This window comes from Pseudorca crassidens, chromosome 7 (genome assembly GCF_039906515.1).
Source record: "Pseudorca crassidens isolate mPseCra1 chromosome 7, mPseCra1.hap1, whole genome shotgun sequence".
NCBI lineage: Eukaryota > Metazoa > Chordata > Mammalia > Artiodactyla > Delphinidae > Pseudorca > Pseudorca crassidens.
Window position 1 is genome coordinate 37,020,793 of NC_090302.1, and position 25,010 is coordinate 37,045,802.

Consider the following 25,010-nt stretch of genomic DNA (forward strand, 5'->3'; position numbering starts at 1 on the left):
TTTGCCTCCCCTCTGAGAAGCTGCAGTCCATCTTCATCCCCATGCAAGTCCTTTGCTCATCTGCTCCCTGACCCCCAACAAGGTGCATGAATAGTCAGTGCTGAAGGTTTTTCCAGAGGCACACAAACTGTGGTGTCCCTCACCCTCACCCTCAGCCCGGGCTTTCCCAGAGCTTCTGCCTCTTGGACTCAGCTTGCTGGGTTTGGCTCAGATACTGGAACACAGGGGTCACGTCAGTCTGCCAGAAGGCAGGATGGGACAAGGAAGAGGCTGACTGGCCACAGGTGTGATCATTAGGGCAACAAAGGTGGAGGAGGCCAGGGAAAGGCTGTGAAGCGAGAGTCTGGGGGTGTTTACACAGGACAGTCAGTTTGGTCCCAGATGCTCTGCATCCTCCAAAGCGTTGCCTCATTCCCAGGAAAGGCTTTGGACTGAGAACTTCTCTGTGTGTGGGATTCTCAGCAGCTCTGTAGCACTACAGTAGAAGGGGAGCCGGGCCCACCCGGAAAGCCCCCAAACTGATGGAGAGAAAAGTCCCACCAAGTCAGGGACCCCCCTTCTGGGAACTCATATCTACTGGGAACCTCAGGATGAGGAGGAGGTAGGGCTCCACACTAGGACCCCTCAATCTGATGGGGAGGATGAAGCCCCACCCTGGAGCAACGATTAGGGAGATCCTCTTTGGTCAGTTGAGCACAAAAGAGCTCTGTCTGCACACAGAAAGCCTGTGGACTGGGCAGCCAGGAAAAAAGCTTGGAGCAAATCAGGGTAGTTGATGAGGGTGGGCATTCGGAGCCCAGCACTGTCAAGGTGGGTCTGGGATGCATGAAGGAGGAGCACAGGCAAGACACAGGGACAGGCCTGAGTATTGGTCCTGTGACACCCCCCAGCCCTGAACCCCATGCTCTGGACCTCAGGTTCCCCTCCCCTGCCCCTCTGGCTGGGGCTCAGGGATGCCGTCTGCTTCACTGAACCCATCTGTCTGAGACTGGGTCACATCTTCCTCTTTTGTGACTGGAAGTCACAGGGCAAAGCACTAAGCTGTGCAGTCACGCAGGGAACACAGAGCCTAAGAGTGTGAAGGGACAGAGGGGAGAGTGGCAAGAAAGCCTGGAGCCGGTGGAAGAGGAGGGAGGCGAGTGGGAGCAGAGGTGCTCAGGACCATGGCTGAGGCCATCACCTATGCAGACCTGCGATTTGTGAAGGCTCCCCTGAAGAAGAGCATCTCCAGCCGCCTAGGACAAGGTAAGGGTGGGTAAGGTGTCTCCTTGATTCTGCATCTCCATCCTCCTTGAAGACCCCACTCCCACCCCAGAGACCCCAATCCTGATGCCACCTTTTCTCTCCTCTCCAGACCCAGAGGCTGATGAAGACGGAGAACTCACCTATGAGAATGTTCAAGTGCCCCCAGGCCCAGGAGGACCCTCAAGCTTGGCTTCCGCTGGATTAGGGGACAAAGCAGGTCTGGAGAGCCCAGGGGATGTGTGTTTATGGGGGACTGTGTCTTGCGCTGGGGAGTCCACAGCATTCTTGGGAGGACAATACCCTTGGAGAAAGGCTGGGGATTCTCAGGAAGAGAATGAGCACCAATTATGGGAGCTAAGGAAGAATAAATCTCCCAGCGGGTAAGGTGGAGATCCCGGTGGGGAGCTAGGGCTCCACGGAGGGATCAGGGCAGCCCTGTTGGGGAGCTGAGCGCGCGTGGGAAATGGGGAGTCCCGGGAGAGAGAAGAGAGGGGAGGGGGGAGGGGGGAGAGCACTCCCGGGGAGAGGGTTTTGGCAGGCAGACGAGGGCCCCCAGAGTAAAAGATAAAGGGAGACCCAGGAGGGCGATAGAGGGTCCCCAGGGAAAGGATAAGGTAAGACCCAGGAGGGACACGAGAGTCCCAGGGGAGATACGGAACTCCGGAGAGCGCTAAGGGCGTCCCAGAGCAGTGGCAGAAGGCACCTTAGGACAGACTGGGGTCTCGGCGCGGTGGAGGGGGTGAGTAGGGTGGGGAGAAGGGGTATTTCCTGGCTTTCCCACCTTCAAACTTGAGTCGATCCCTTCCGCAGGGGTCCAGTCGGAGCAGCCAACTGCCGCCTGGAGCCCCGTGACGTCACCAGCTGCCGGGCGGATTCTTCCCTGTAAGTACCTGGTCCTCCCCGCCCCGCGCGCGCCACCCGCTGCCCAGCTCGTCTCGGGCCAGCGAGTGGGGGCGGGGCGCGGCCTCGGGCTGGGCAGCCCTCCCCCACCAGGCCCCCCGGGGTGGTCGCGGAGTCAGGTGCTGGCACCGGTCCCCGCGGGAGGTGGTGCTGGGCCCCGCGGTGTGCAGGTCTGGCCCACGGATTGAGCCCGGGGCGCAGCCCTCCGGTCAGCCCGGGCAGCCCCGTGACACCCTCCCCTGCCTCTTTCACCCTCATCCTTAGATCTTTCCGACGCATCGACCCAGATCGTCTGCCCCCTTCCCCCTTACTATGGTCCCCATTCACGTACCCACCTCTCGGGTCTCCGTCTGAGATTTAGTTCCCCGTCCTACCAGGTAGTGCCCCTCAGTCCTTACCGGTAACAATCCCCAGCCCTTATTCCGGAACACCTTACCTCCACCACCTGCGGAAACTCTGCCAGACAGAAACCACCACGCGTGCTCCAAGTCCTCTGCGGGATGCTCCTTCCCGTGAATCTCCTCCACCCACACCCCCTCAGTCTATCAACTTTCGTGGGGCTCACGGCCCCCCAACCCACTGTCTCCCTAAGGCCAAGCATCCTACGTGCAGTACCTCTTCCTGGGCCTGCTCCTCACCTGCCTGCTGTTAGGGGTGGCTGCCATCTGCCTGGGAGTGCACTGTGAGTATGGCTGCCCCCCATTTCCCATTGCCCCCAGACAACGTTCTCCCCCACTCTCCCCAACAGCTGCCCTGCCTAGCAGGGCCTGGAATCACTACCACCACATCTTCAGCTTTCGTCTGGCTTCCAGCCAGGTCTGTTTCAGAGTGCCGTGACTTCCTAAATTGTCCTCACCTAATCCAGTACCTCCTTAAGCTTCAGGCAGTCAGATCTTATATTCCATTCCAGCCTGTTATGCAGAAAGTTGCAAGAAGCAGCAAAAGGACTGATGCTGAAGCCTCAGGGCACCAGAGCATGGCTGAAGATGTCCTCCAAATCTCTCTTTATGGCCAAACAGATTTCCAGGTGTCTCAGCAGCTCCAGCAGATGAACAGGGTTCTGGAAGCCACTAACAGCACCCTGAGGCAGCAGCTGCGCCAAAAGATAACCCAGCTGGGGCAGAGGGAAGAGGATTTGCAGCGGTCCAGGACGGAGCTGGCCCAGAGTCAGGAAAGACTACAGGTGGAACAGAAGGTTGGCCAGGCTACCAAAGAGCAGTTGCAGGCCTGCCAGTCAGATGGGGAGAAGACAAAAGAGGCCTTGAGAAATAAGGAGATACAAAGGATGAACTTGGAGCAGAGGCTGAGCAGCGTGCAGGACACACTGAAGCCCTTCTTCACATGCCCCTCACCAGGTATCTGCTCTGGGAAAGGGGAGATGGTAGGACCTGCCATGAAGGATGGATTGAAGTGAGGGGTCTATCTATCTATTAGGAAGCCACTGAGTTGTTCAGGAAAGGGGTAATGAACCAGAGTGCTGGCTGACATGACCTGTGCAGCCTGGGCCAACAGGGCGAAGGATCTAGCTGCATACTGGTTTTAGGGAGGGCTCACCCAGCTCTAAGGCTGATCCTGTAGGGGAGAAGAGGGTGGTAGCCAGCAGTGCAAATGACACTGTCCAAAGCAGCAAACTCAGGGCTCACCTGGCTTGACATCAGTGTCAAGGATCTGGGAACCCCCTGAATTTGGATGTGAAATTGATTGTTCACATGTTTTTCTAAAAAGAGGACCTGTAGCTTTAATTAATTCTCTCTACATCTGAGATTCCCCAAAAGATTAAGAATTACTGATGGATGAGGTACAGTCTGGGGCTGGGGCAAGGCAGCTGAAGCTCTCGCAATGAGGTGGGCAGGGATGTTGTAGGACAGGGAATTAGGGTGGAATGCTCATCCCTTTTGAAAGGAGGAGTCCAGCCCGTGTGTGGGGATGAGGGAGGGGGACACATAGAAGGTCTGCCAAAGTTGGCTGAGGTTGAGGCAGGGTCCCCAGCCCAACGGGACTGGAATGTCCATGGACTGGTTGTCTAGAGGTTAGGCTCTGTCTAGCTCAGGGGCATCTGGCTACTCCCCCAAGGCTTAAAACAGAGAGGTTATGTACAGACACCCCCAGCCCTCATTTCTTTAACCTTCTCATTCTCTACAAGCCTCTGTTCCATGACAGTGCTGCCCCCTCCTTCCCCACAGCTGAACCCTAGACCTCAGCATCCCAAGCTGCTCTTCCGCTGAAAGGATGGCTTCGGGTCTTCACTGTGACCACAGCTGGCCCTCTATAGGCTTTCCACACACTTCTTCTTCAACCTCACGGAGGCCTCCAACCTGCTGGCTCCCCTGTTTCCTCCCTTCCCATCAGCCATCACCTGTCTTCACTTCTCTCTCTACCCATCTTGGATTTGGGGGCCCATCACTTCAGCCAACCCACTCACTCCTCGGCTCCATTGTCCTGGATGAATGCACACGCCTGCACCCAGGGGTGACAAGTTGTGCAGTCATTCTGCTTGGTGCCACAAATCTCTAGTCTCAACTTCAGCTGGGGCCCCAGCACTGCCTGCCTTGGCAAATCTGCAGTGGTCGGCTGGCTCTCTGTACCCTACTGCCCTCTCTCTCACTCTCAGCAGATGCCCTCCTCTGTCAGAGAGGAACACCCTCTATTTTTCATCAACAAATCTATATATCCATTTGCATTTTTCTCCATCTTCATGTCTTGCAAGGATAACTGCAACAGCTTGCTGAATGTTTTTCCTAAACGTCCCCCCTCCAAATCCACTTTTCATGTTGCAGCCAGAGTAATCCTTTAAAAACAAAAATCTGATCATGCCATCCCAGTTAAGATCATGTCATTTCACTTAATTAATTACATCAAAAGTTACGGAATACATACTATATGTCTAGCACTGTACCCAGGCACTTGGGATACAACCAGAGTACAAAATGCTTCAGTGTAAAACCCTACATTGACTTTCTCTTGCTCATAATATAAAAATAAAAAAATCCTCAACCTGGCCTCCAAGGCCCCTGCCTACCTTTCAGCATGCTGCTTGTCCCCTCGCCCTCGTCCATTTGGCCACACCGACTTCTTTTTATTCCTTTAAGTTGCTGTTAGACAGTAACCTAAGGCGGTAGCTGGGTGGGGATGAGAAAACGTAGACAGAAGAGAGGGAGCTGGAGGAGAAGGAATGACTTTTGAGTGATGGAGGTAGGACAGATGGGACGAAGCAACGGAGGGAGGTGGGTTGGGATCAGGAGCATAGACTGGGGTGCGGGATGTTAAAGAAAGAGGAGGTTTATTTCTGACAGATAGTCAGGAAAAGAGGAACAGAGAAGAGACAAATTTTTAGGTGGAGAGGAGGAAAATGGAGAGAGTTCACACGTCAAGTGTCTGAATTTCAGCAAAGCAGGCAGCAAGGTTGTCTACTTGTGGAAGAGTGGAGGGGAAGGTGGTGGCTAGCCGCTTGAGGAGTGTGGGAAAGTTTGAATATGCAGTGAGAAATGCTTTAGGGAGCCAATGAGATGAATGGGAGGCCTATTGAACACTTGTTTATCGGGGGCCCAGGTGAAGTTAGCCAAAATGGGGGAGTAAACGGCAATTGTTCAGAAATTGGGGATAGTACCACCAGTCCTTTTCAAATAAGCCTCCTATATTTTAAGGAGTAAAGTTGTTGAATGTTAAAGGATTTTACTAAGTATGCACAGATATGGCATTTCCAGGGAAGGCAAGAAAGAAAGATTGCAAAGATTAAGGACCAGAAGTCAGTGAAGGCACTGAGGTTCGACCCCAGGGAACATTGTCAGCAACCAGATTGCTGAGTATTCACTTCATCCGAAGTGTTGAGATCTCCCTCCTGGGTCTGGGCAGTGCTGCCACACTCTTTCTTCTTTTTAGATTCCTGCTGTCCCTTGGGATGGATACCGAATGAGAGGAGGTGCTTTTACATCTCAATTACTAAGAGAAATTGGGAGGACAGCCAAAGGCATTGTAAATCTCTGTCCTCTGAACTGGCCAAAATCAGCGACACGTCTTATTCATATGGAGTAAGAAAACCCCTATTCAAAGACGGTATGGGTATTGTTGGGTAAAGGGACACGTGTCATCAATCAGGGATGGCAGTGCACACAGGGCGTGCGTCCCTTTTCCATGCAGCTTCTCAGCACAGTGCTCCAGATGGCCCTATTAACTGATTAGGGTTGGCGTGAGAGTTGAAACTTAACGAGCCATCTTTACGTTAACCTGTTTCTCATCTCAGCTTTCTGGTCAGCTCTGGGCTGCTGAACGGGTTCTTTGACTCTCATGGCCTCTCAGGCAGACAGGTTCCATACCTGGTGGGCTGGATTGTAGGGATTGGTTCCTTGTGACCAGAACAGCCCACAGAATGACTCTTCTTCGAAGGCTGGCAGAAATTCTTACCCAGCATGTGTGTGTGCGTGTGCCTGCGCGCATGCACGCACGTGAACTGAAGGGTCAGCCTGCATCTGCAGGGTGGCACTTGAAGGATGCGGGGATGGTCACCGATGAGCCGATGTCATGCACCAAGGTCAGGCACAGTCCTCTTGCCAAAGCTCATAGCCTCTCTAGTGTTCATTTTCTTCCATCAGCCCAGGTGCCCTCCTCCCGACACCCCCTCCCTCCTCCTATTCCAATATTTCCCATCACTCCTCACACACCTCTGGTCTCTCCGAATCTCCCTTCAGACTTATTATGCCAGAAGCTTACGTAAGGTGTTGGCACAAGGTGGTTCAGCTGAATCATACTGGATTAACTTCAGAAATCAGTTCTGGCAGTGGAGTGATGGTACAAGATACAATGGGTAAGTTTGTTAGGACTTTTGGGCAACAAAAATCCTCTATAATCCCTTCATAAAGACACAGTAATGAGATCTTCCTCCAGGTCCTACTCTCAAAACTTTTTCACAAATCAATGTTATAATTGCCCATTTGTCCACTTCTTCTATTTGATTAATAACAGGCAGGCTTGCTTTCTATTCTATCCCCAGTACCTAGCCGTCCCTGGCACGTGATTTAAAAAAAAAAAAAAAATTACCAGTTTGGGACCTATGTCATCTTTCTCTCAGGGGGCTAAGTTGAGGATTTAGCTAGGGCTTCACAGCTGGTAAAGAACCCCGGCCTTCTAACTTCTCAGTCCAGACAAGGCTACCCAAACTGAGGTTGTACTTTTTTAGTCAAGGCCACTTGGTATACCAGAGTTGCCCCAGGGAAGTGAGAAAGGAAGCAATGGGGTAACTTTGAGAATCAACCCCAGGGACCCTGAAACAGGGAGTTACCTAACTGGAGTTTCCATCTTTAGGACCTTGGGTGACATTTTCCCCTCCCTGGTCCTCTAGCCTCTTCGGGTTGGGGTCCAGACACCTGTACCTGAACCATCCCACACACGGCTTTAGGTAGGCAGGGTGAGTTAGGACTTGGGTTAGGTTTGTGCAGGGCAAGAGAAGGGAGGATGGGATAGGAGGGGGCCAGAACTTATCCCAGTGCTACATCACCACCCTTTAGGTATTATAGTCAAAGCCAAAGATGTACCAAGGTAGATGGCGAGTGGCAGGCAAGTCTGAAGGTAGAGGACTGTTATTCTTCTCTTCCCTCCATCTGTGAGCTGGAAGCTTTCAGGTATCCAGATGCGGACCGCTCTTTGCACTGAGCTGGGTAAGTGTCGGGGATGGGACTGAGGCGTGGGAGTCCGGGGGCAGAGGGTCTCAGGGCAGGGGCCCAGAGGCCAGGGGGAAAACTTGTTCCTGTAAGTGACAGCCATGTCCACAGCCTCCAGGCTGTGCTTATGTAAGGGGGTGCTGGGCAGGGGAGGCTGGCTATGTGGCTGTCCAGGGAGTTGGGGAGGAGATGGGCTGAGCTGGATGAGGTTCTTAGGGACAGTCAACTGTGGAGCTCCCTGATGCTTTAATCCTCCAGATACTCACGCCAACAAGAGCCTAAGCTGTAGCCTGCAGGTCCTAAGATCCACCGCCCTCCAGCGTGTCCTCACTCTGCCTGGACAGTGCCTGGCCAAGGGCTGATCCATGCCCAACATTTCTAGGCAAGCCTGCTGCCAATAGAGATCCTGTCCCAGAAACTGGACTGTTCCCAGGGAAAGTGTGAAGCAGCTTCTAGAAGAGATTTTGGCCTCCCCCAAAACCTCCCATAGTGGAATGGGTGGGGAGGGCGCACGGGCTGAGCGGATAGGGGCAGCCCGGAGCCAGCCAGGCAGTTTTATTGAAATATTTTTAAATAATTTGCACGTGTTAGTCTCGTGTGTCGGCAACGCTTTGTCTGGTTCAGTGATCCCCACGGGAGAGCAAGCTCAGGGGATGCAAAGGAAATGTTCTGTTCCTCACGTCCATGCCGAGGTTCCCCTCTACAGGGAGAAGAGCTGCTCAGCCCATCCGGGGCTGGCACAGTCCAGCATGTGCTCTCTGTCCTCACAGGGCATCCTGAAGGCCAAGGGTGGAGGCCGGAGACCACAGGCCCCACTGCTAAGAGCGTGCCCCAGGCAGCTGCAGGCTGGTTGTGGGTGGCTTGGCATGGTGCCCCCGGTGGCAGAGGAGACTGCCCGCCTCGCAGTTCAGGTTGCGGTAGCGGGCCACAGCTGGTGTGGGGCGGGGGCACATGGACAGGAAGCCAAAGCTGAAGGGGCTGAGGCAGCAGCCAGGGCAGGGCAGCCCCTCCTCGGACTCCCGGGGGGCTGACGGGGGCGGCGAGGGTTCTGTCCGCTCCAGGGCTGCTGCACGGGGCAGGCTATGCTGGGCCCGGTTCCAGGGCTCCCCAGCCCAGCCTTGTGGGGAGTTCACCACCACGGCTGGGGGGTTGTTGTTAAGGGGGGCTCCTGATCTAGGGGACCAGGGCTGGGAGGCTGAGGAACAAGTGCTGATGAAGTTGTCTGTGGCCACGGCCAGGGGCAGCTGGGGAGCTGGTCCCGGGGCTTCTGGCTCAGGGCTACTGCCCTCACACTCCATCTTCTCTTCAGCCGAGGGGCCCACAGCAGGAGGGCCAGGACCTGGCAGTGCTGTTTCCATACGTCGGGGAAGTTCAGGGGATGATGGTAGTGAGCGGCAGCGGCGGGCAGGTGTCCCAGGCTGGACCAAGGTCTCTGGAGTGGTCACCAAGGGCAGCTGGGTGGAGGGCACTGGTGATGGTGGTACAAGGGGTAGGGGGGCAACTGGCTTGCTGGGTGTGTCCAGGAGCTTGATCTTGCCACCTCTGAGGTCTTCCCGTAGTGAAAAGGGGTTGACTCGAGTCAGATTGTCCCCCCAGTTGGGGGGCGATTCTGGCGATGGGGGCAGGAAGAGGTCTGACCGGCTTCGGGAGAGCCGAGGGTCTGGCCTGGGAAGTGTGGCAGAGGGGCCCCCTCTTGGAACAGACCCTGTAGACAGAGAAGTCTGTGGTCACTGTTCTCAGCATTGATCATAGTTCCCTGAGGGTCTCATTCACCAAGAGGCTGGTGGAACTAGAGCTGAGAAAAGGGAGTCCCACAGGGTGCTTTGGAAAGGGGGAGATGTCCCCTCCAGCCCCCTTTACCTCTTCTTTCCTTGTTCCCCTCCCTCAGGCTCTAGAATTAGAAAACTATCTTCTCTGAGATATCCTCTCACCCCACTCCTGCCCCCAGGCTCCTCAACTAATAAAAACACTTAGTCTCCCCGGGTGATTCTGAGTTCTAAGGAAGAGAGAGGCAAAAGGACCCCAGTTGTGCTCACTTACCCTGACTGTGTGCCAGGGGAGCCCTGAGGAGGGGGGCTGGCTCAGGCAGCTGCTCCAGGATCCATTCCAGGTGCTGGGTGATTTCAGTGAAGGGAGCACGAGTGCTAGGTTCCATCTGATGGGGAGAGACGGGCAGCTTCACTCAGTGCTCCAGAAGAGGGTCCCTGAGTTTCCTCCTGTCATCTGGGCCGGCTGCCCTTGTCAGATGGTGGGTGGGGGTGGGGGCAGGGAGGGAGTGAGGCTCTTACACTGCAGCAGTGGATGGCCAGGAGCAGGAAGGGCAGTGGGCAGTCATCCCCTACCAGGGTTCGGAAAGCAGGCACATCCAGGCCGAAGTCCTGTGGGGACAGAGAGGAGGGGCCTCCAGGTCAGCCTTCCTCAAGTTCTCCTGCTGTCCCCCAGTCAGGACCTCAACCTCCAGGGAACCCTCCCTGGTTATGATGTGCCTAGTCTGGAGTTCCTCCTTTTAAACCTGGACGCATCATTCACCTCAGTACGGGGTAGGTAGTCAGGGTCCGCAGGTACTCGTGCGATGAGCTCACAGAGGACAATCCCAAAGGCAAAGACGTCGGCCTAGGGGTAGGAGCGAGTGTCAGGGGGAGGCATTGACAGTTTCATGTAAGAATTTTGTCAGAATACGTCAGAATTTGGGGGAGTCTTGACAGTTTTCATGTGTTGGAAGGGGTGTGAGGGGTAAAGGGGATCTTGGGGGTCTTCTGAATTATCTGGTAGGGTTGCTGAGGAACTTGGGATGGAGCCTTATAAGAGTATCTCAAGGGTCTCTGGAAGGCCTTGGGGATCTGAAGGGTTGATATCTTACCTTCTCATCATACAGCTCACCCCGCAACACCTCTGGAGCCATCCAGTATGGGGAACCCACCACAGCCAACGGCTCCTTCCTTGCCCCTTCCCTGCAGGGGCAGGGGCAGAGTGGTCAGGAACATCCTACTCAGACACCCTCCCCAAACAAAAGGGGATGAGGTCAGCCCCCTCGCTACCCCAGGGGAAATGTTCCTGTGGGCTTCACTTAGATAAGGGGCATCTGGGAGATTTAGGGGGATGGGGCATTCACCTCACCTATACACAGGAATCTTTTCAGCCAGCCCAAAGTCGCCCACAACAGCTGTGAAGCCTCGGTCTTCCCGCCGGATCAGACAGTTCTGACATATACATATAGCATCCCCACATACCCATTACCTTCTGTTCTCTGATCTCCCAAAATGCACCCCAAGGACCTGTCACTCCAGAATAACCCCAACCCTCTCTGATCTCCCAGTTTTCCAACACACACCAATCTTGCAACATCATCCGTCACTCCAAACACAGCATGGTACCCAGTCCCTCAGAGCACTCCCCTCACCCCAGTCCCCCATTCTCCAGTGTCTTGCTGCCCCAACATCCTAATGCTGTCTATTATCCGCATTCCAATACCCACGGGCTAGTTACAATCTAATCTCAAATCCCCTTTCATGCCTCCACCCACCTGGCCAGCCTACCTTGGATGTGAGGTCTCGGTGGAATACACCTTTGGCATGCAGGTACCGCAGGCCGCGGGCGATGTCCAAAGCCAGGCGGAGCCTGACAGGCCAGGATAGGGGTTCGGGGGAGCTGAGCAGCTGTTCCAGGGTCCCCCCATTCATATACTGGGACATAGGGGTAGGAGAAGGGGAATGGATATCAAAGTTTCAGTCTGTTCTCTAGGTCTCCCACTTATAAGCCTGGGGACACTCAGGAGGATCACAAAGGTCAAGAGGGTGAGTCTGTGCCCTAGGGTCCCCCATTCATATCCTAAGGCTAGCATGTCCCACACAGGTGCACCTATTTAAATTTAAATTATTAAGTTTAAATAAAATTAAACATTCCGTTCCTGTCACACTAGCCACATTTCCAGTGCTCCTTAGCCACATGTGGCTAGTGGCTATGGTTTTGGACAGCACAGCTACAGAACATTTTTATCACTGCAGAAAGATCTGTTGGACAGCACCCTTCTAAAGGATAAAGAGGACTGGCACCAGCTGAGGCCTTTTATTTGTGGTTTGCCTGAAGGGAAGTTCAGGGAAGCCTCCCCCGGGTCCTGTTGCCTCTCATTACTCCTCTGTAGATGCACCAGGCCGCTGACTCTCTCTCCCCTTGGTGGTGGTTGTGGTGGAGTCCCCCCCTTCCTGGCCCATCCTCACCTCTGTAAGAGCGTGCAGCTGCCCTTGGTGCACACAGACCCCCATGAACCTGGAAGAGGATGGGAAAGATAGCAGTGTAGGCTGTAAGAGCCCCGGCCGCTCCACAGTTCCCACTTTTCCCGCGGGATCTTTCCCCTATCCCCCAGCAAGCTTCCCAGCAAGCGGCTGGGGCCGCTCACCTTAGAATGTTGGGGTGCCGGAGCCGGTTCATCAGCTGCACCTCCCGCAGCGTGTTTCCCCGGTTACTGGGGAGCCTGTTCATTTTCAGCACCATGACTTGCCCTGACTGTCGGTGCCGAACCTGGGGGCAGCAGGGGATGGCGAGTCCCGCGCAGGTCGGGCGGGTCGCCAGGGTCCGGGCCCCCTAGTTTCAGCCTGGCGTCGAAGTCTTGGTCCCGCCCCTCTGCCCTCTCTGCTGGTCCTACCTTGTAGACCTCAGAGAAGAAGCCGGCCCCGATCTTCTCGGCGCAGTGGAAATCGTCCACGCGCGCCAGGCTGGACACGGCGCTGCGGAGAGCCCGGTAGGAGGAGGGGCGGCCCCGGCCCGGGCCTCCGCCCGCGCCCCCGGGCCCCGGAGGACCCTCCCCCGGCGCCTCTCCGGGCCCGGGCCCTGGGCCCCGTAGTGGGGGCCGTTCCCCGGCCATGGCCGGGCCCCCAGCCCGGGGCCTGCCTCACATGGCAGGGTCCCCGGGGCCCGGGCAGGCCGCGCTCGCCATGGGAGCGGGCCCAGCCCGATCAGGGGCGCAGGGGCTCCCGCTCCCTCTCCCGCTCCCGCCCAGGAGAATGGAAGATACGCCGAAGATCCTGGGCCCGCCCCCGCCGCGCCGGCTTGCTGGGCCCGGGTGGACGCCGCTCCGCTCCGCTCCGCGCAGGGCCTGGGACAGGGCCTGGGCCTGGGCCGGGCGGTGGCGGTGGCGCTCCCGGGCGCCGGCGGGCAGGCGGGCGGGCTCCCCACAGGCGGAGGCGGGCGGTCGGGCGGGCGGGCGGCGGCTGCTCAGCTTCGCCGCTGGGGCTCAGGCTCCGCGGCCTGCCGGGGCGGGGCTGAGCCGGGCCTCTGCTTAACTCCTTCGAGCCCGGCCTCCGGGCAGCGGCCACGCCCCCTCAGGTGCGCACCCCGCAACCCGAAGCCCTAGGCGAGTGGGTCTGCGACGTCGGGGTCAAATAAGTTCAGGCCCGAGCTGAATAACTGAAGGGAATTCAGGGCTGATTGTGCGTACGCGCAGCTCAAATGTCTTTTAGCTGCCCTGGGAATCCTTTCTCCCCTCCCTCCCTCAGGTCACTGTCGGTTGAGGGTCTGGCTCCGGAAGCCGCCAGATTCCTGGGCTCCAAGGACCGGCAGGGCAGAAAAGTAGACCACTCTGGCCCAGCTACAGTCGGAGGTAGCCCAGCAACCTACCCGCCTTCCCAGCCTCTGCCCTGGCCCAGCCTGCCCATTTCCCAGTTCTCGACCTTTACACCTTAAACCTCTGGACTCCCTGACACCTTCTACCTTCTCGGGCGGTTGTGATGCCCCGGAGCTGTAGTGAGCCCTTGGCCAGCCCATTCCGGGTGTGGCCCCGACTCCTTCTCACTCCATCCCGCCTCCCTTGAAAAAAGTTCAGATTCCAGAGCCTCTGTCAAGTGACCACCCAGCCTGTACCTTACTCTTACTATTTCGTCCAAATGCCCCTCTCTCTCAAAAGAGAAGCCTCGACCTGTAGGGAAGCCCCTCTTTGCGCAAGATCCCACCCCTTGGCAAAACCCCGCCCCTCAAGGAGCTGTTCCCCTCGGAGACCCCTCTCTTTTTCAGTGAGACCTCTCCTCAGTATGGCACTGCCACCATCAGTGTGTACCAGAATCCCTCAGGGCGACACCCCTCCTTTGTGTGTTCCTCCTACCCAGTGAGACCCCACCTCTCAGAGTGACTCCACCAGTCATTGTGACCCCTCCTCTCGACGTGAGTCCGCCCCTCAGTGTGACCCCTCTAGGCAGGTACCGCCCGCATCACGTAGGAATCGGGGCTGCCCCCTCAGGCGGGAGGAGGACCTGCAACCAGCCTCTAAAGCGGTGCGGGGTCCTGAGTGCGCACGCAACGTTTCAGGACCCTGTGCGCTCGCCGTACCCAACGCTTTCGGTTCTCCGCTGGCTCCTCCCCCCCGGTCATCGGCGGAATAGCCAATCATCGTCGGGGATGGGTGACGTCACTCGATCCCGGCGACTGGGCTGGGTCTAGCGGTGGTGGGCGTCAGTGAGCCGCTTGCCACCTAGCGGCGGCGTGGAGGGAGGCAGGTGGGCCTCTGGAGTCAAACGGGCTGCGACAGAGCTTGAGGGAGCGAGGCTGAGTTCTTTTCAAGTATTCTAAAGTACTATATTTCTATTTCTGTGGTAAGCTAAAAGGAAAATTAATTGCACAGTCCGCGTCCGTGTGGGTGACCGCCTTCTGACAGAGTCCTGTCCCATGTTTGTAGAGAGTTAGAGTCTCAGCAAAACAAGCTCATTCATCACATTAAGTGTTAACATCTACAACTATGTAATTTGTAAGTTTGTTTTCTATAGTCGTATAAGATCTGTAAACATTAGGAATTTATGCCTCCTTTTGTTTAAGTAATAGAATAATTTAATCGACTCGTGTCTGACCCTTTACCCAAGTTTGAGAATATCTATAGCTGGTAATAGTAATTCTAAGCAGAGGAGCCAGGTTCCTGTTTTAGACAGATTATTGTGGTTGTATGGAGGCAGGGAGACTAATTAGGAAAGAGGTGCTGACAATGCTTCTGGTGAGGAGAGGATGAGGACTGAACTAGGGTAGGGATAATGGGGAAGGGGAGGAGGAAACAATCACCTAGAATGGGAAGACTTGATTGATCAGTATCCAAAGTCAGTCAGTCCTGTAGAGAGAAAGAGCATCAGCCAGGATAATTTTAAAGTTTCTAGCTTAGATGACTGAGTATCAACTGAGATAAAGAATCCAGGAGGAGGAAAGGTTGGGGGTGGGGGAGGTAGGTGATTGCCATGAACGAAGGGGTGATGTGATGGTAAAGAAAACTGAAGGTGGTTGCCATTATCCAAGTAGGGAAGGAGAGATAGGCTGACAATGGACTTCTAGGGAACACCAACAGTATTAAAGTGTGGGTGGATGAAGTCCATGAAGGAGACACAAGAAACATGCTGAAATATAGGAAGAGAATTTTTTTTTTGAGAGTGTGTAAAATTCTTTATTTAGAACAATAAAGCATAAGTGTTTATAATGTAATTTCAAATTCAAACCTGTGTATGAAAGGGTCAGGATTTTACCTGTTTTAAGAAGTACACATACAGTATACACATCACATTTTACAACCTTTTTTATTTAACTAAAGTCATAATAAAACTGTTTAGAATAGAGTTGACATATTTACATTACAATATGCAAACTCCAGTCTATGACTGAACTAGCAATATATCTGTGCATCCATCTGAATGTCTGAATACTTTTCAAGTCCACTGATTTAAAAAATAGTGGCGGGACTTCCCTGGTGGTCCAGTGGTAAAGAATCCGCCTTCCAATGCAGGGGACGCGGGTTCCATCCCTGGTCAGGGAACTAAGATCCCACATCTACAAGTACTGAGCCCACGCGCCCTGGAGCCCGTGCGCCACAACTAGAGAGAGAAAAACCTGCACGCCACAAGTAGAGAGAAGCCCATGCATCTCAGCGAAGAGCCCACGCTGCAGTGAAAGATCCCGCATGCCTCAATGAAGACCCTGCGTGCCTCAACGAAGACCTGACACAGCCAAAACAAAAAAACAAAACAAAAGAACACTGGTGGCAAGTGGAATCCAAGGAATGGAGAGTTTAGGAAAAGTGGAATAATGAACAGTATTAAATAGTGCAGAGGGGTGTGCTAAGATGAGTTTTAAATGTTCCTTGAGTCAGGCTACTAGAAGATCCTTTTGTTGTTGTTTTTTCAAACTTTTTATGATAGAAAATGTCAAACGTGAAAAAAAGAAGAACATATAGAACAATGAACCCTTATTTACCTTGGGTAAGACCATTTTGTTGGAGACCCATTGTTCAAAATCACCCATGCCTCAGTTATACTGTTGCCATAAGTGACCAGGCCGAGGTGAAAGTATCTGCTTTTATGTAACTTCTATGCCAGTGATCCTCCAATAATCAATTCATGGGCAATCTTGTTTCATCTATACTCCTGCTCTTTCCCCCTACCCAGTTATTTGGTGCATATTTCTGATATTATATCATTTCATCAATAAATATTTCAGTGTGTTACCTCTAAAAGATAAGGTTTCTTCTTTAAAACAAAATCACAGTACCATGTCACACCTAAAAAAAAATCCCTTAATATCATCCAGTATCTCGTTGTTCATATTTCCCCTGTTGAATTATACTTAGTTTTAAAAAATTGTTAAGTTGAATCAAAATCTAAATAAGGTCCATGCTTTGAAGCTGATATGTTTCTTACATCTTTAACTCCATCCACTATCTTTTTTGCCTTTTTTTTTTTTTTAAAGAAACCAGGGCATTTGTCCTGTAGAGTTTCTCAGAGTCTGAATTTTGCTGAGCTTCTAGTGTGATTTAGCATTTCTTCAGTCCCCTGTATTTCCAGTAAATTGGTAGTTAGGGTCAATTAGGTTTATATTTGATTATTTTGGCAAAACTAATTTGTGGGTGGTTTAACACTTTTATCATGAGGTATACAGTGGTGGTCTTTTTGTGATGTTAGTAACTGATGATAATCATTGTCTAGACCAGAGTTTGTCAAATGTGGCACTATTGACATTTTGGACTGGATAAATTCTTTATAGTAGGGGGCTGTCCTGTGCATTGCAGAGATGTTTAGCAGTAGCATCCCTGGCCTCTAGCCACTGGATGTCAGTAGCAACTCCCGCATTTGCGATGACCAAAAATGTCTCTAGACATTGTCCGTTGTCCCCCTGGGGGCAAAATTGTCCCTGATTGAGAACCACTGGTCTAGGTTCATTAATATAGGAATTCAAAAATAACATTCTCATTCTGTCCTTCCTTCTTTATTAGGTAGAATACCTCTACAAAGAGAAACTTATCCACGTTAAACTATTTGCTCCTCAGAGATATATTTTATGTGGGAAAGGCACGAAAAATGCTTGATTGTTTCCCTTTTATAGTACCAGCTTCTCAAGTAGTGAGTTGGTTCTGAAGCATCCTCTAACAGTGACCAATGAGGTTTGCTTTTTTTAGTACCATCATGAACTCATAATTTAACACATATATGATGTGCCTCAATCATTGGCAATTAAAAAATTCATTTTTGATTCTTAAATTGTCCTTTTTTGGCCACTGGACACTTATTCAAGTTGGCTCCTGAGTCCTTTTGACATGACCTTTAAGAAACCCTCCCTTAAGGTCTCTTGGATTTGATATAATAAAATGTTCCAGGCTCATTTTGTGCATTCCTAGACCGGAGCTGGTATCAGCTATTTTTTCCAATGATTCATGGTCCTTTCAGTTGGAAATGGTATTTAGAGACCACAATATGGGTACTAGGGATATAAAGTTATTTAACCTTAGGAAGAGCAGTTAAATGAATATATTGATAACGTATTCTTTTCAAAACAGTCCCCTCCACCATATCTTTTTTTTTAAAGTTTATTTATGTTATTAATTTTTGGCTGCATTGGGTCTTCATTGCTGTGCATGGGCTTTCTCTAGCTGCGGTGAGCAGGGTCTACTTTTTGTTGCAGTGAGCAGGCTTCTCATTGTGGTGGCTTCTCTTGTTGCGGAGCACGGGCTCTAGGCACACGGGCTTCAGTAGTTGTGGCATGTGGGCTCAGTAGTTGTGGCGCATGGGCTTAGTTGCTCCGCGGCATGTGGGATCTTCCCAGACTAGGGCTCGAACCCTTGTCCCCTGCATTGGCAGGAGGATTCTTAACCACTGCGCCACCAGGGAAGGCCTAACTTCAAGGCTTTAAATTCTATTTATACCCTAATGACTCCCATTTTTCTCCACCTCAACCTCTCTTCTGAAATCTAGACTCCCGTATTCAATTGCTTATTTATCATGTCTAGTTGGATATCTAGTTGGCTTTTCAAATTCGATGGGTACAAAACAGAGCTCTTGAATCCTCCCCCTCTTCCCCAGCTTTTCTCTAAGGTTTCCCCATCTCAATAAATGCAGCCTATTAGGTACCCAGGCAAGACAATTTAGAGTTATCCTTGATTCCTCTCATTCTCTCTATCCTATGTCCAGCCCATCAGTAATTTGTGTATGTTCTACGTTTGAAATCTATCCGTAACCTGACCACTTCTGACATTTCCACTGCCTCTAACCCAATCTAAGCCACCACTGTCTCTTGCCTGGGTTGTTGCAATAGCCTCCTTTATAGTCTCTCTGCTATGCCTTTGTCTCCTTGCAGCCTATTCTCTACACAGTAGCCCGAATACCCTTTTAAAGTGTAAGTTGAATCATTTTGTCACTCTGCTCAAAACCTCTCACCTCACTGAGAATCAAATCCAAAATCATTCCTATAGTTTTCTAGTATTTATACCTTTGCTTTCTATTCCTTTGCTTAAGACCGTCAATACAATGTTGAGTGAAGTAGTGGTAGTAGACACTCGTGCTTGTTCTTGATCTTTAAAAGAATGCTTTTAATGTTTCACTATTAAGTTTTATGTTAACTGTAGGTTTTTTTGTAGCTACCAATACCAATCAGCTACTATCACAGAAGTGCCATGTAACTAGCCATGTCAGAACTCAGTGGCATACACTTGCAGCTGCATGGATGGACCTAGAGATTATCATACTAAGTGAAGTAAGTCAGACAGAGAAAGACTTATGATATCACTTATATGTGGAATCTAAAAAATGACACAAATGAACTTATCTACGAAACAGAAACAGACTCACAGACATAGAGAATAGACTTGTGGTTGCCAAGGGGAGTTGGGGGAAGGAAGGATTGGGAGTTTGGGGTTAGCAGATGCAAACTATTATATATAGAATGGATAAACAAAAAGGTCCTACTGTATAGCACAGGGAACTATATTCAATATCTTGTGATAAGCCATAATGGAAAGGAGTATGAAAAAGAATATATATATATATATATATATATATATATATATATATATATATATATATATATATATATATATCTGAGTCACTTTGCTATAGAGCAGAAATTAACACAACATTGCATTGTAAATCAACTACAGTAAAATTAAAAAAAAACTCAGTGGCATAAAACAGTTATTTATTCTCAGAAATCTGTGGTTTGACTGGGGTCAGCATTCTAAACTAGGATTGGCCACATGGTTTAGCTGTGCTCCATCTGTCTCTCACTCCTCCTGGGACCAGCAGGATAGCCTAGGCATGTTCTTGCCGTGGTGATGGAAGAAGAGCAAGACAGGAGCAGTTTTGCAACTGCTCTTCATGTCTTTGGGTCACATCATGTCTATCAACATTCCAATGGCCAAAGCAAGCCATATGGCCAAGCCCAAAGTATACCATCTATAGAGGTGGTGGTAGGAAGGGGAAAAAGATTTCTAAGAAATGGTACATTATATTCACTGTCTAATGTTAAACCAACTTTGCATTTATAGAATAAACCCAACTTGATCTTGATGTATCCTTCCTTCCCCCTTCCATCCTTCCTCCCTCTCTCCTAACATCCCTCCCTCCCTGCCTTCCTTTCTTTCTCTCTTTTTTTTTACATTATTAGATTTGGGTTGCTTTTCTTTGCATTTTGCAATTTTATTTAAAAAATTTTTTATATAAATTTATTTACTTATTTTTTGGCTGCGTTGGGTCTTCGTTGCTGCACGTGGGCTTTCTCTAGTTGCGGCGAGCAGGGGCTACTCTTTGTTGTGGTGCGCAGGCTTCTCATTGTGGTGGCTTCTCTTGTTGCAGAACACAGGCTCTAGGCGTGAGGGCTGCAGTAGTTATGGCACGCAGGCTCAGCAGTTTTGGCTCATGGGCTCTAGAGCACAGGCTCAGTAGTTGTGGCACACGGGCTTAGTTACTTCGCGGCTTGTGGGATCTCCCTACACCAGGGCTCAAACCCATGTCCCCTGCATTGGCAGGCAGATTCTTAACCGCTGCGCCACCAGGAAAGTCCCTATAATTTTATTTTTTAAGCAGCTTTATATTGAGATATAATTCACCCATTTAAAGTTTATAATTCAGTGGTTTTTATTATATTCAGAGTTGTGCAAATATCACCACAATCAATTCTAGAATATTTTCATCACCAAGGAGAAACCTCATGTCCATTAGCAGTCAATCTCTGTATCCACACCCACCACCACACAAAACTCCCTTACCTCCAGCCCTAGGCGCCATGAATTCACTTTCTGATTTTATAGATTTGCCTCTTCTGGACATTTCATGTATGGAGTCATACAATATATGGTCTCTTTTATCTTGCTTTTACTTAGTGTAATGTTTTCAAGGTTCATGCATGTTATAGCATGTAGCAGTACTTCATTCTTTTTTCGTTTCTGAATAATATTCCACTGTATGAATATACCATGTTTATTTATCTACTCATCAGTTGATGGCCATTTGGGTTGTTTCTACTTTTTGGTTATCATTAATGACGCTCCTATGAACAATCATGTACACGTTTTTTGTGTGGACGTATGTTTTCATTGTCTCATGTCTTTTTTGTTTTGTTTTGTTCCTCTGTTCCTTCTTTACTGCCTTCTTTTGGTTTAAATAAATATATTTTTTAGCATACCATTCTAGTTTTTCTGTTTTTTAAACATATATTTTAATTACATTCTTAGTAGTTGCTCTAGGGATTACAATTTAGTCAAATTATTGAAAGACAAACGCACAATGACCTATACCATATATAGTTGATTTGCTTTAGATAATCCTCGAAGAACACCTATTCTGCCATAATGCTGGAAGCGCAAGTCCTCCAATGTGTCATCTAACCAGTAATGCTGGCTAATATGAAAGCTATTAATATTTGAATATATTTTTCATTTGATAATACTCTTATTAGTTCTTGCTGTTTTTCGGTTACTTCTCTGGGTTTTGTAGTTAAGCAAGTAAACTTTTTCTTCCTTTCCAACATTTATATCTTATTACAATGAGACTTTGGTATCTGAGGGGGGAAGGGGGAGGGGGTTGGGGGGTTAGGGGGTTGGTTCCAGGACCTGCCAGAGATATCAAAATTCGAGGATGCTTAAGTCCCATAGTCCACCCTCCATATCCGCAGTTCTGCATCATGAATTCAACCAGCCACTTATCTGTAGTACTGTAATATTTATTAAAAAAAAAAGTCCACGTGTAAGTGGACCTGTGCAGTTCAAACTTACATTGTTCAAGGGTAACTGTCCTTATTTTTGTTTCATGCGCTGTCTAGACCATATGTAGAACAATGTTGAATAATAAAGGTGATAGTGCAGTCTTGTCTTGGTTCTGACTTTTTTAAGATTGCCTAAAGTGAAGGATTATCAACTCTACACGCTAGCATCCATCTTATGCTCAGGGCAAACATAGCTAATCCTTAGCACTTTTTCCTGCTAAGCCATGACCCTATTTCAGAAACCTCACAGTAACATTCCCATAAGTGACTACAATTAATTGGATTTAGTACAACGCATAAGACCCGTTTGCCAATCCTGGCTCTGGCTTCTCTCTTTGATGTAGTTTGATATTGGTTGTTCATTTCAAGTATTCTTTATCATGTTTATATTCCTGGTTTACTAAAAATCCTTTAAAAAATAACAAATGGGTATTTAATTTTATGAAAGATTTCCTCAGCATCTGTCAGGGTGATCAAATGGCTTTTATTTCCTTTGGTTTATTCATGTTAATTACATTAATAGAAAGAGTTTCTATTTTAATCACTGTTGCAGTCCTGAAATACATCCTACTAGTTTTAATGAATGTTATTCCTTTACAATATTGCTAGATTTGTTTAGCTTATATTATGCGCCAGACACCTGTGCTTGATGCTGGGGCTACAACTGTGAACAAGATAGACAAGGTATCTGCCCTTATTGAGCTGTCAACTCAGGGGTGACAAAGAGCAGGACATTTGCCAGCATTCCCCTCATTCTGAACCTCTGGCAGAAATCACTAAAGATATGCTGTCTTGCAGAGCCTTGGGAGGTCTCAGAAAGTGGGCTGTGATCATTTAGTGGTAACTATTACTGGATTCAAGGAAAGAAGACCATCTTGCTACGTGCTATTCCTGGCTTGATGTTTCATTTAGATTCTTCATCTGTTGTAAGACTTGTATGAGGTTTGTTAGGTCTTGAATTAAATTCATACTAATTTTGTAAATTAAGTGTAGTGTGGGTCTTCTGGTAGGTGGCAACTATTTGACCGCTTTTTCAATTTCTTCTATGGTTGTTATTTTATTTTCAGATATTCTGTATCACTTGGGTTGATTTTTTTTTTTTTTTTTTTTTTTTTTTTTTTTTGCGGTACGCGGGCCTCTCCCGTTGCGGAGCACAGGCTCCTCCGGACGCACAGGCTCAGCGGCCATGGCTCACGGGCCCAGCCGCTCCGCGGCATGTGGGATCCTCCCGGACCGGGGCGCGAACCCGTGTCCCCTGCATCGGCAGGCGGACTCCCAACCACTGCGCCACCAGGGAAGCCCTTGGGTTGATTTTGATTTATATTTTCCTACACAATTTTAATCTCAGTGAGATTTTCTGGTTTAGTTATATAGAGTTTCAGCTAGTATTCTTTTTTTTTTTTTTTTTTTGTGGTACGCGGGCCTCTCACTGTTGTGGCCTCTCCCGTTGCGGAGCACAGGCTCCGGACGCGCAGGCTCAGCGGCCATGGCTCACGGGCCCAGCCGCTCCGCGGCATGTGGGATCTTCCCGAACCGGGGCATGAACCCGTGTCCCCTGCATCGGCAGGCGGACTCTCAACCACTGCTTCACCAGGGAATCCCTCTCTCTCTTTCTTATGCTCTCATTCTCTCTCTTCTTCTCCCTCCCTCCCTCCTTCTCTCCCTTCTTTCCCTCTCCCTCTCCTCACGTCTCCTCTCCTCTGCCCCCTCCCCATTCTCTCCCCTTCCCAAATGGATGTGTCTGCCACATCATAACTCCGGTGTGCATGTGGCTCATCAGGAAACGAACTCCTCTCCGCAACGGGAGAGGCCACAACAGTGAGAGGCCCACGTACCGCAAAAAAAAAAAAAAAAAAAAAAAAAAAAGAGAGAGAGAGATTGAGCAGATGTGCAGGGGGAAGCACATGGCCTCAAGGAGAAAAGAGCGAAAATAACTGCCTTAGCTCCTGTTAGCTTTCAAGTTCTCAATTTCAGTTTCCATGAGGCCTGGCTATAAAGCAGGCTATAGAGTCCTTTCCTTGGACACTGATGAAATCTAATTCATCCTTACGATAACCTCTCTTCCTCTGTACTTGCTATACTTGGGCCAGCAGAAGTAGACAGTTGTTTCTTGTAACAAAAATGGCTCCTACTGGAACACTTGTTTAATGATAATTTTGACAGTTTATTAGGTACCAATAACTATTCTGTGTTACATATACCATTTAAATTAATCCTTACAGTATTACCATTCTCATTTCATAGATGAGGGAAAAAGAGATTCAGAGAGGTTTACTAATTTACCTAAGATTGTACAGTTAGTTAAGTGATGGATCTAGGATTAAGCCTATGTCCTTAGTCGTGATGCCAGTATACACTTGAGGCTAAAAATTGCCCAACATTTAGACAATTTTTAAATGCTCTCTTAACTTGGGGCAAAGAAAAGAAGAGTGATTATACACCATTTTTTAGAAATAAATGAGAATTCAATCAAAGCTGAATTTAGAGGCAATTGGGGTTTTTTGTTTGCTTGGTTAACCTAATTTTTGTTTTTTATTTACAGGTTTGTTGTGTTTGTGTGAGAAAATGTGGTTTATTTGTACTTGTTGGGATTTTTGAGATTTTTCTTTGTGGCCTATTATAAAGTCAGTTGTTTTTGTTTAAATCTACATTGTGGTGTTTATACTGATTTTCTCTGTAGCTCTCACTCCTCTTTAAAATTGTAAAATCACTGAGGTCAAGAATTATATCTTATTCATCTATTCATCTCTGTACTGACCAGAAGGTAATTACCTGGCTGAGATGGTTAATGAAAGTTAGTGGAGGGACTTGGCTGGTGGCGCAGTGGTTAAGAATCCGCCTGGCAATGCAGGGCACATGGGTTTGAGCCCTGGTCTGGGAAGATCCCAAATGCCGTGAGCAACTAAGCCCGTGCACCACAACTACTGAGCCTGTGCTCTAGAGTCCGCGAGCCTAGAGCCCCTGCTCCGCAACAAGAGAGGCCACTGCAATGAGAAGCCCGCGCACAGCAACGAAGAATAGCCCCCGCTCGCCGCAACTAGAGAAAGCCCGCAGCGCAGCAATGAAGACCCAATGAACACAAAAATAAATAAGTAATAAATTTATTTAAAAAACCCAAAAAACTGGTGCTGTGGATTTGAAGAATGTTATACGTGTAAAAACACCAGAAAGAGATTCTGCCATTTCCTTTGCTTTGATCCATCCTCTATGCTCAGAGCAGTGATATCCAGATAGTGGCCTGTTTTCAGGAAAATTTATAAGTTGAATAAGGCTCATTTGGAGCTGCATCCTAGGAGGCACATGCACATTTTTTTTTTTTCCGGTACGCGGGCCTCTCACTGTTGTGGCCTCTCCCGTTGCGGAGCACAGGCTCCGGACGTGCAGGCTCAGCGGCCATGGCTCACGGGCCTAGCCGCTCAGCAGCATGTGGGATCTTCCCGGACCGGGGCACGAACCCGTGTCCCCTGCATCGGCAGGCAGACTCTCAACCACTGAGCCACCAGGGAAGCCCTACACATGCACATTTTAAAGTATGAAACTTTAAAAATATAGTTGCGTTTAGAAATGACTCTAATTAGCAGATGCAAACTGGTATATATAGAATGGATAAACAAGGTCCTACTGTCTAGCACAGGGAACTATATTTAATATCCTGTGATAAACCATGATGGAAAAGAATATGAAAAATAATGTATATATAACTGAGTCACTTTGCTGTACAGC

At 49.6% G+C, this 25,010-nt stretch overlaps 2 protein-coding genes across 3 annotated transcripts; one reads left to right on the forward strand and one right to left on the reverse strand.

Annotated features, from left to right (window-relative positions):
- Positions 1–1,075: 1,075 nt before the first annotated feature.
- On the forward strand, positions 1,076–8,187 carry CD72 (CD72 molecule). Its single transcript, XM_067744015.1, has 9 exons — positions 1,076–1,245; positions 1,355–1,462; positions 2,056–2,127; positions 2,738–2,827; positions 3,165–3,500; positions 6,025–6,173; positions 6,831–6,946; positions 7,647–7,796; positions 8,058–8,187. Exons 1-8 carry the CDS (start codon positions 1,164–1,166, stop codon positions 7,789–7,791), a joined length of 1,098 nt encoding a protein of 365 aa, XP_067600116.1. The 5' UTR covers positions 1,076–1,163; the 3' UTR covers positions 7,792–7,796; positions 8,058–8,187.
- Positions 8,188–8,324: 137 nt separating this feature from the next.
- Positions 8,325–12,884, reverse strand: TESK1 (testis associated actin remodelling kinase 1). 2 transcript variants are annotated; one of them, XM_067744012.1, is made up of 10 exons: positions 12,442–12,884; positions 12,196–12,317; positions 12,017–12,065; positions 11,336–11,482; positions 10,917–10,999; positions 10,660–10,750; positions 10,329–10,412; positions 10,088–10,177; positions 9,840–9,954; positions 8,325–9,504 (listed from the first exon to the last, which is right to left on the reverse strand). In XM_067744012.1, exons 1-10 carry the CDS (start codon positions 12,658–12,660, stop codon positions 8,618–8,620), a joined length of 1,887 nt encoding a protein of 628 aa, XP_067600113.1. In that variant the 5' UTR covers positions 12,661–12,884; the 3' UTR covers positions 8,325–8,617. The 2 variants fall into 2 exon arrangements, with proteins under 2 accessions (XP_067600113.1, XP_067600115.1); XM_067744014.1 differs by lacking the exons at positions 10,917–10,999; positions 12,017–12,065; positions 12,196–12,317; positions 12,442–12,884 and having other exon boundaries at positions 11,336–12,010.
- Positions 12,885–25,010: the final 12,126 nt, after the last annotated feature.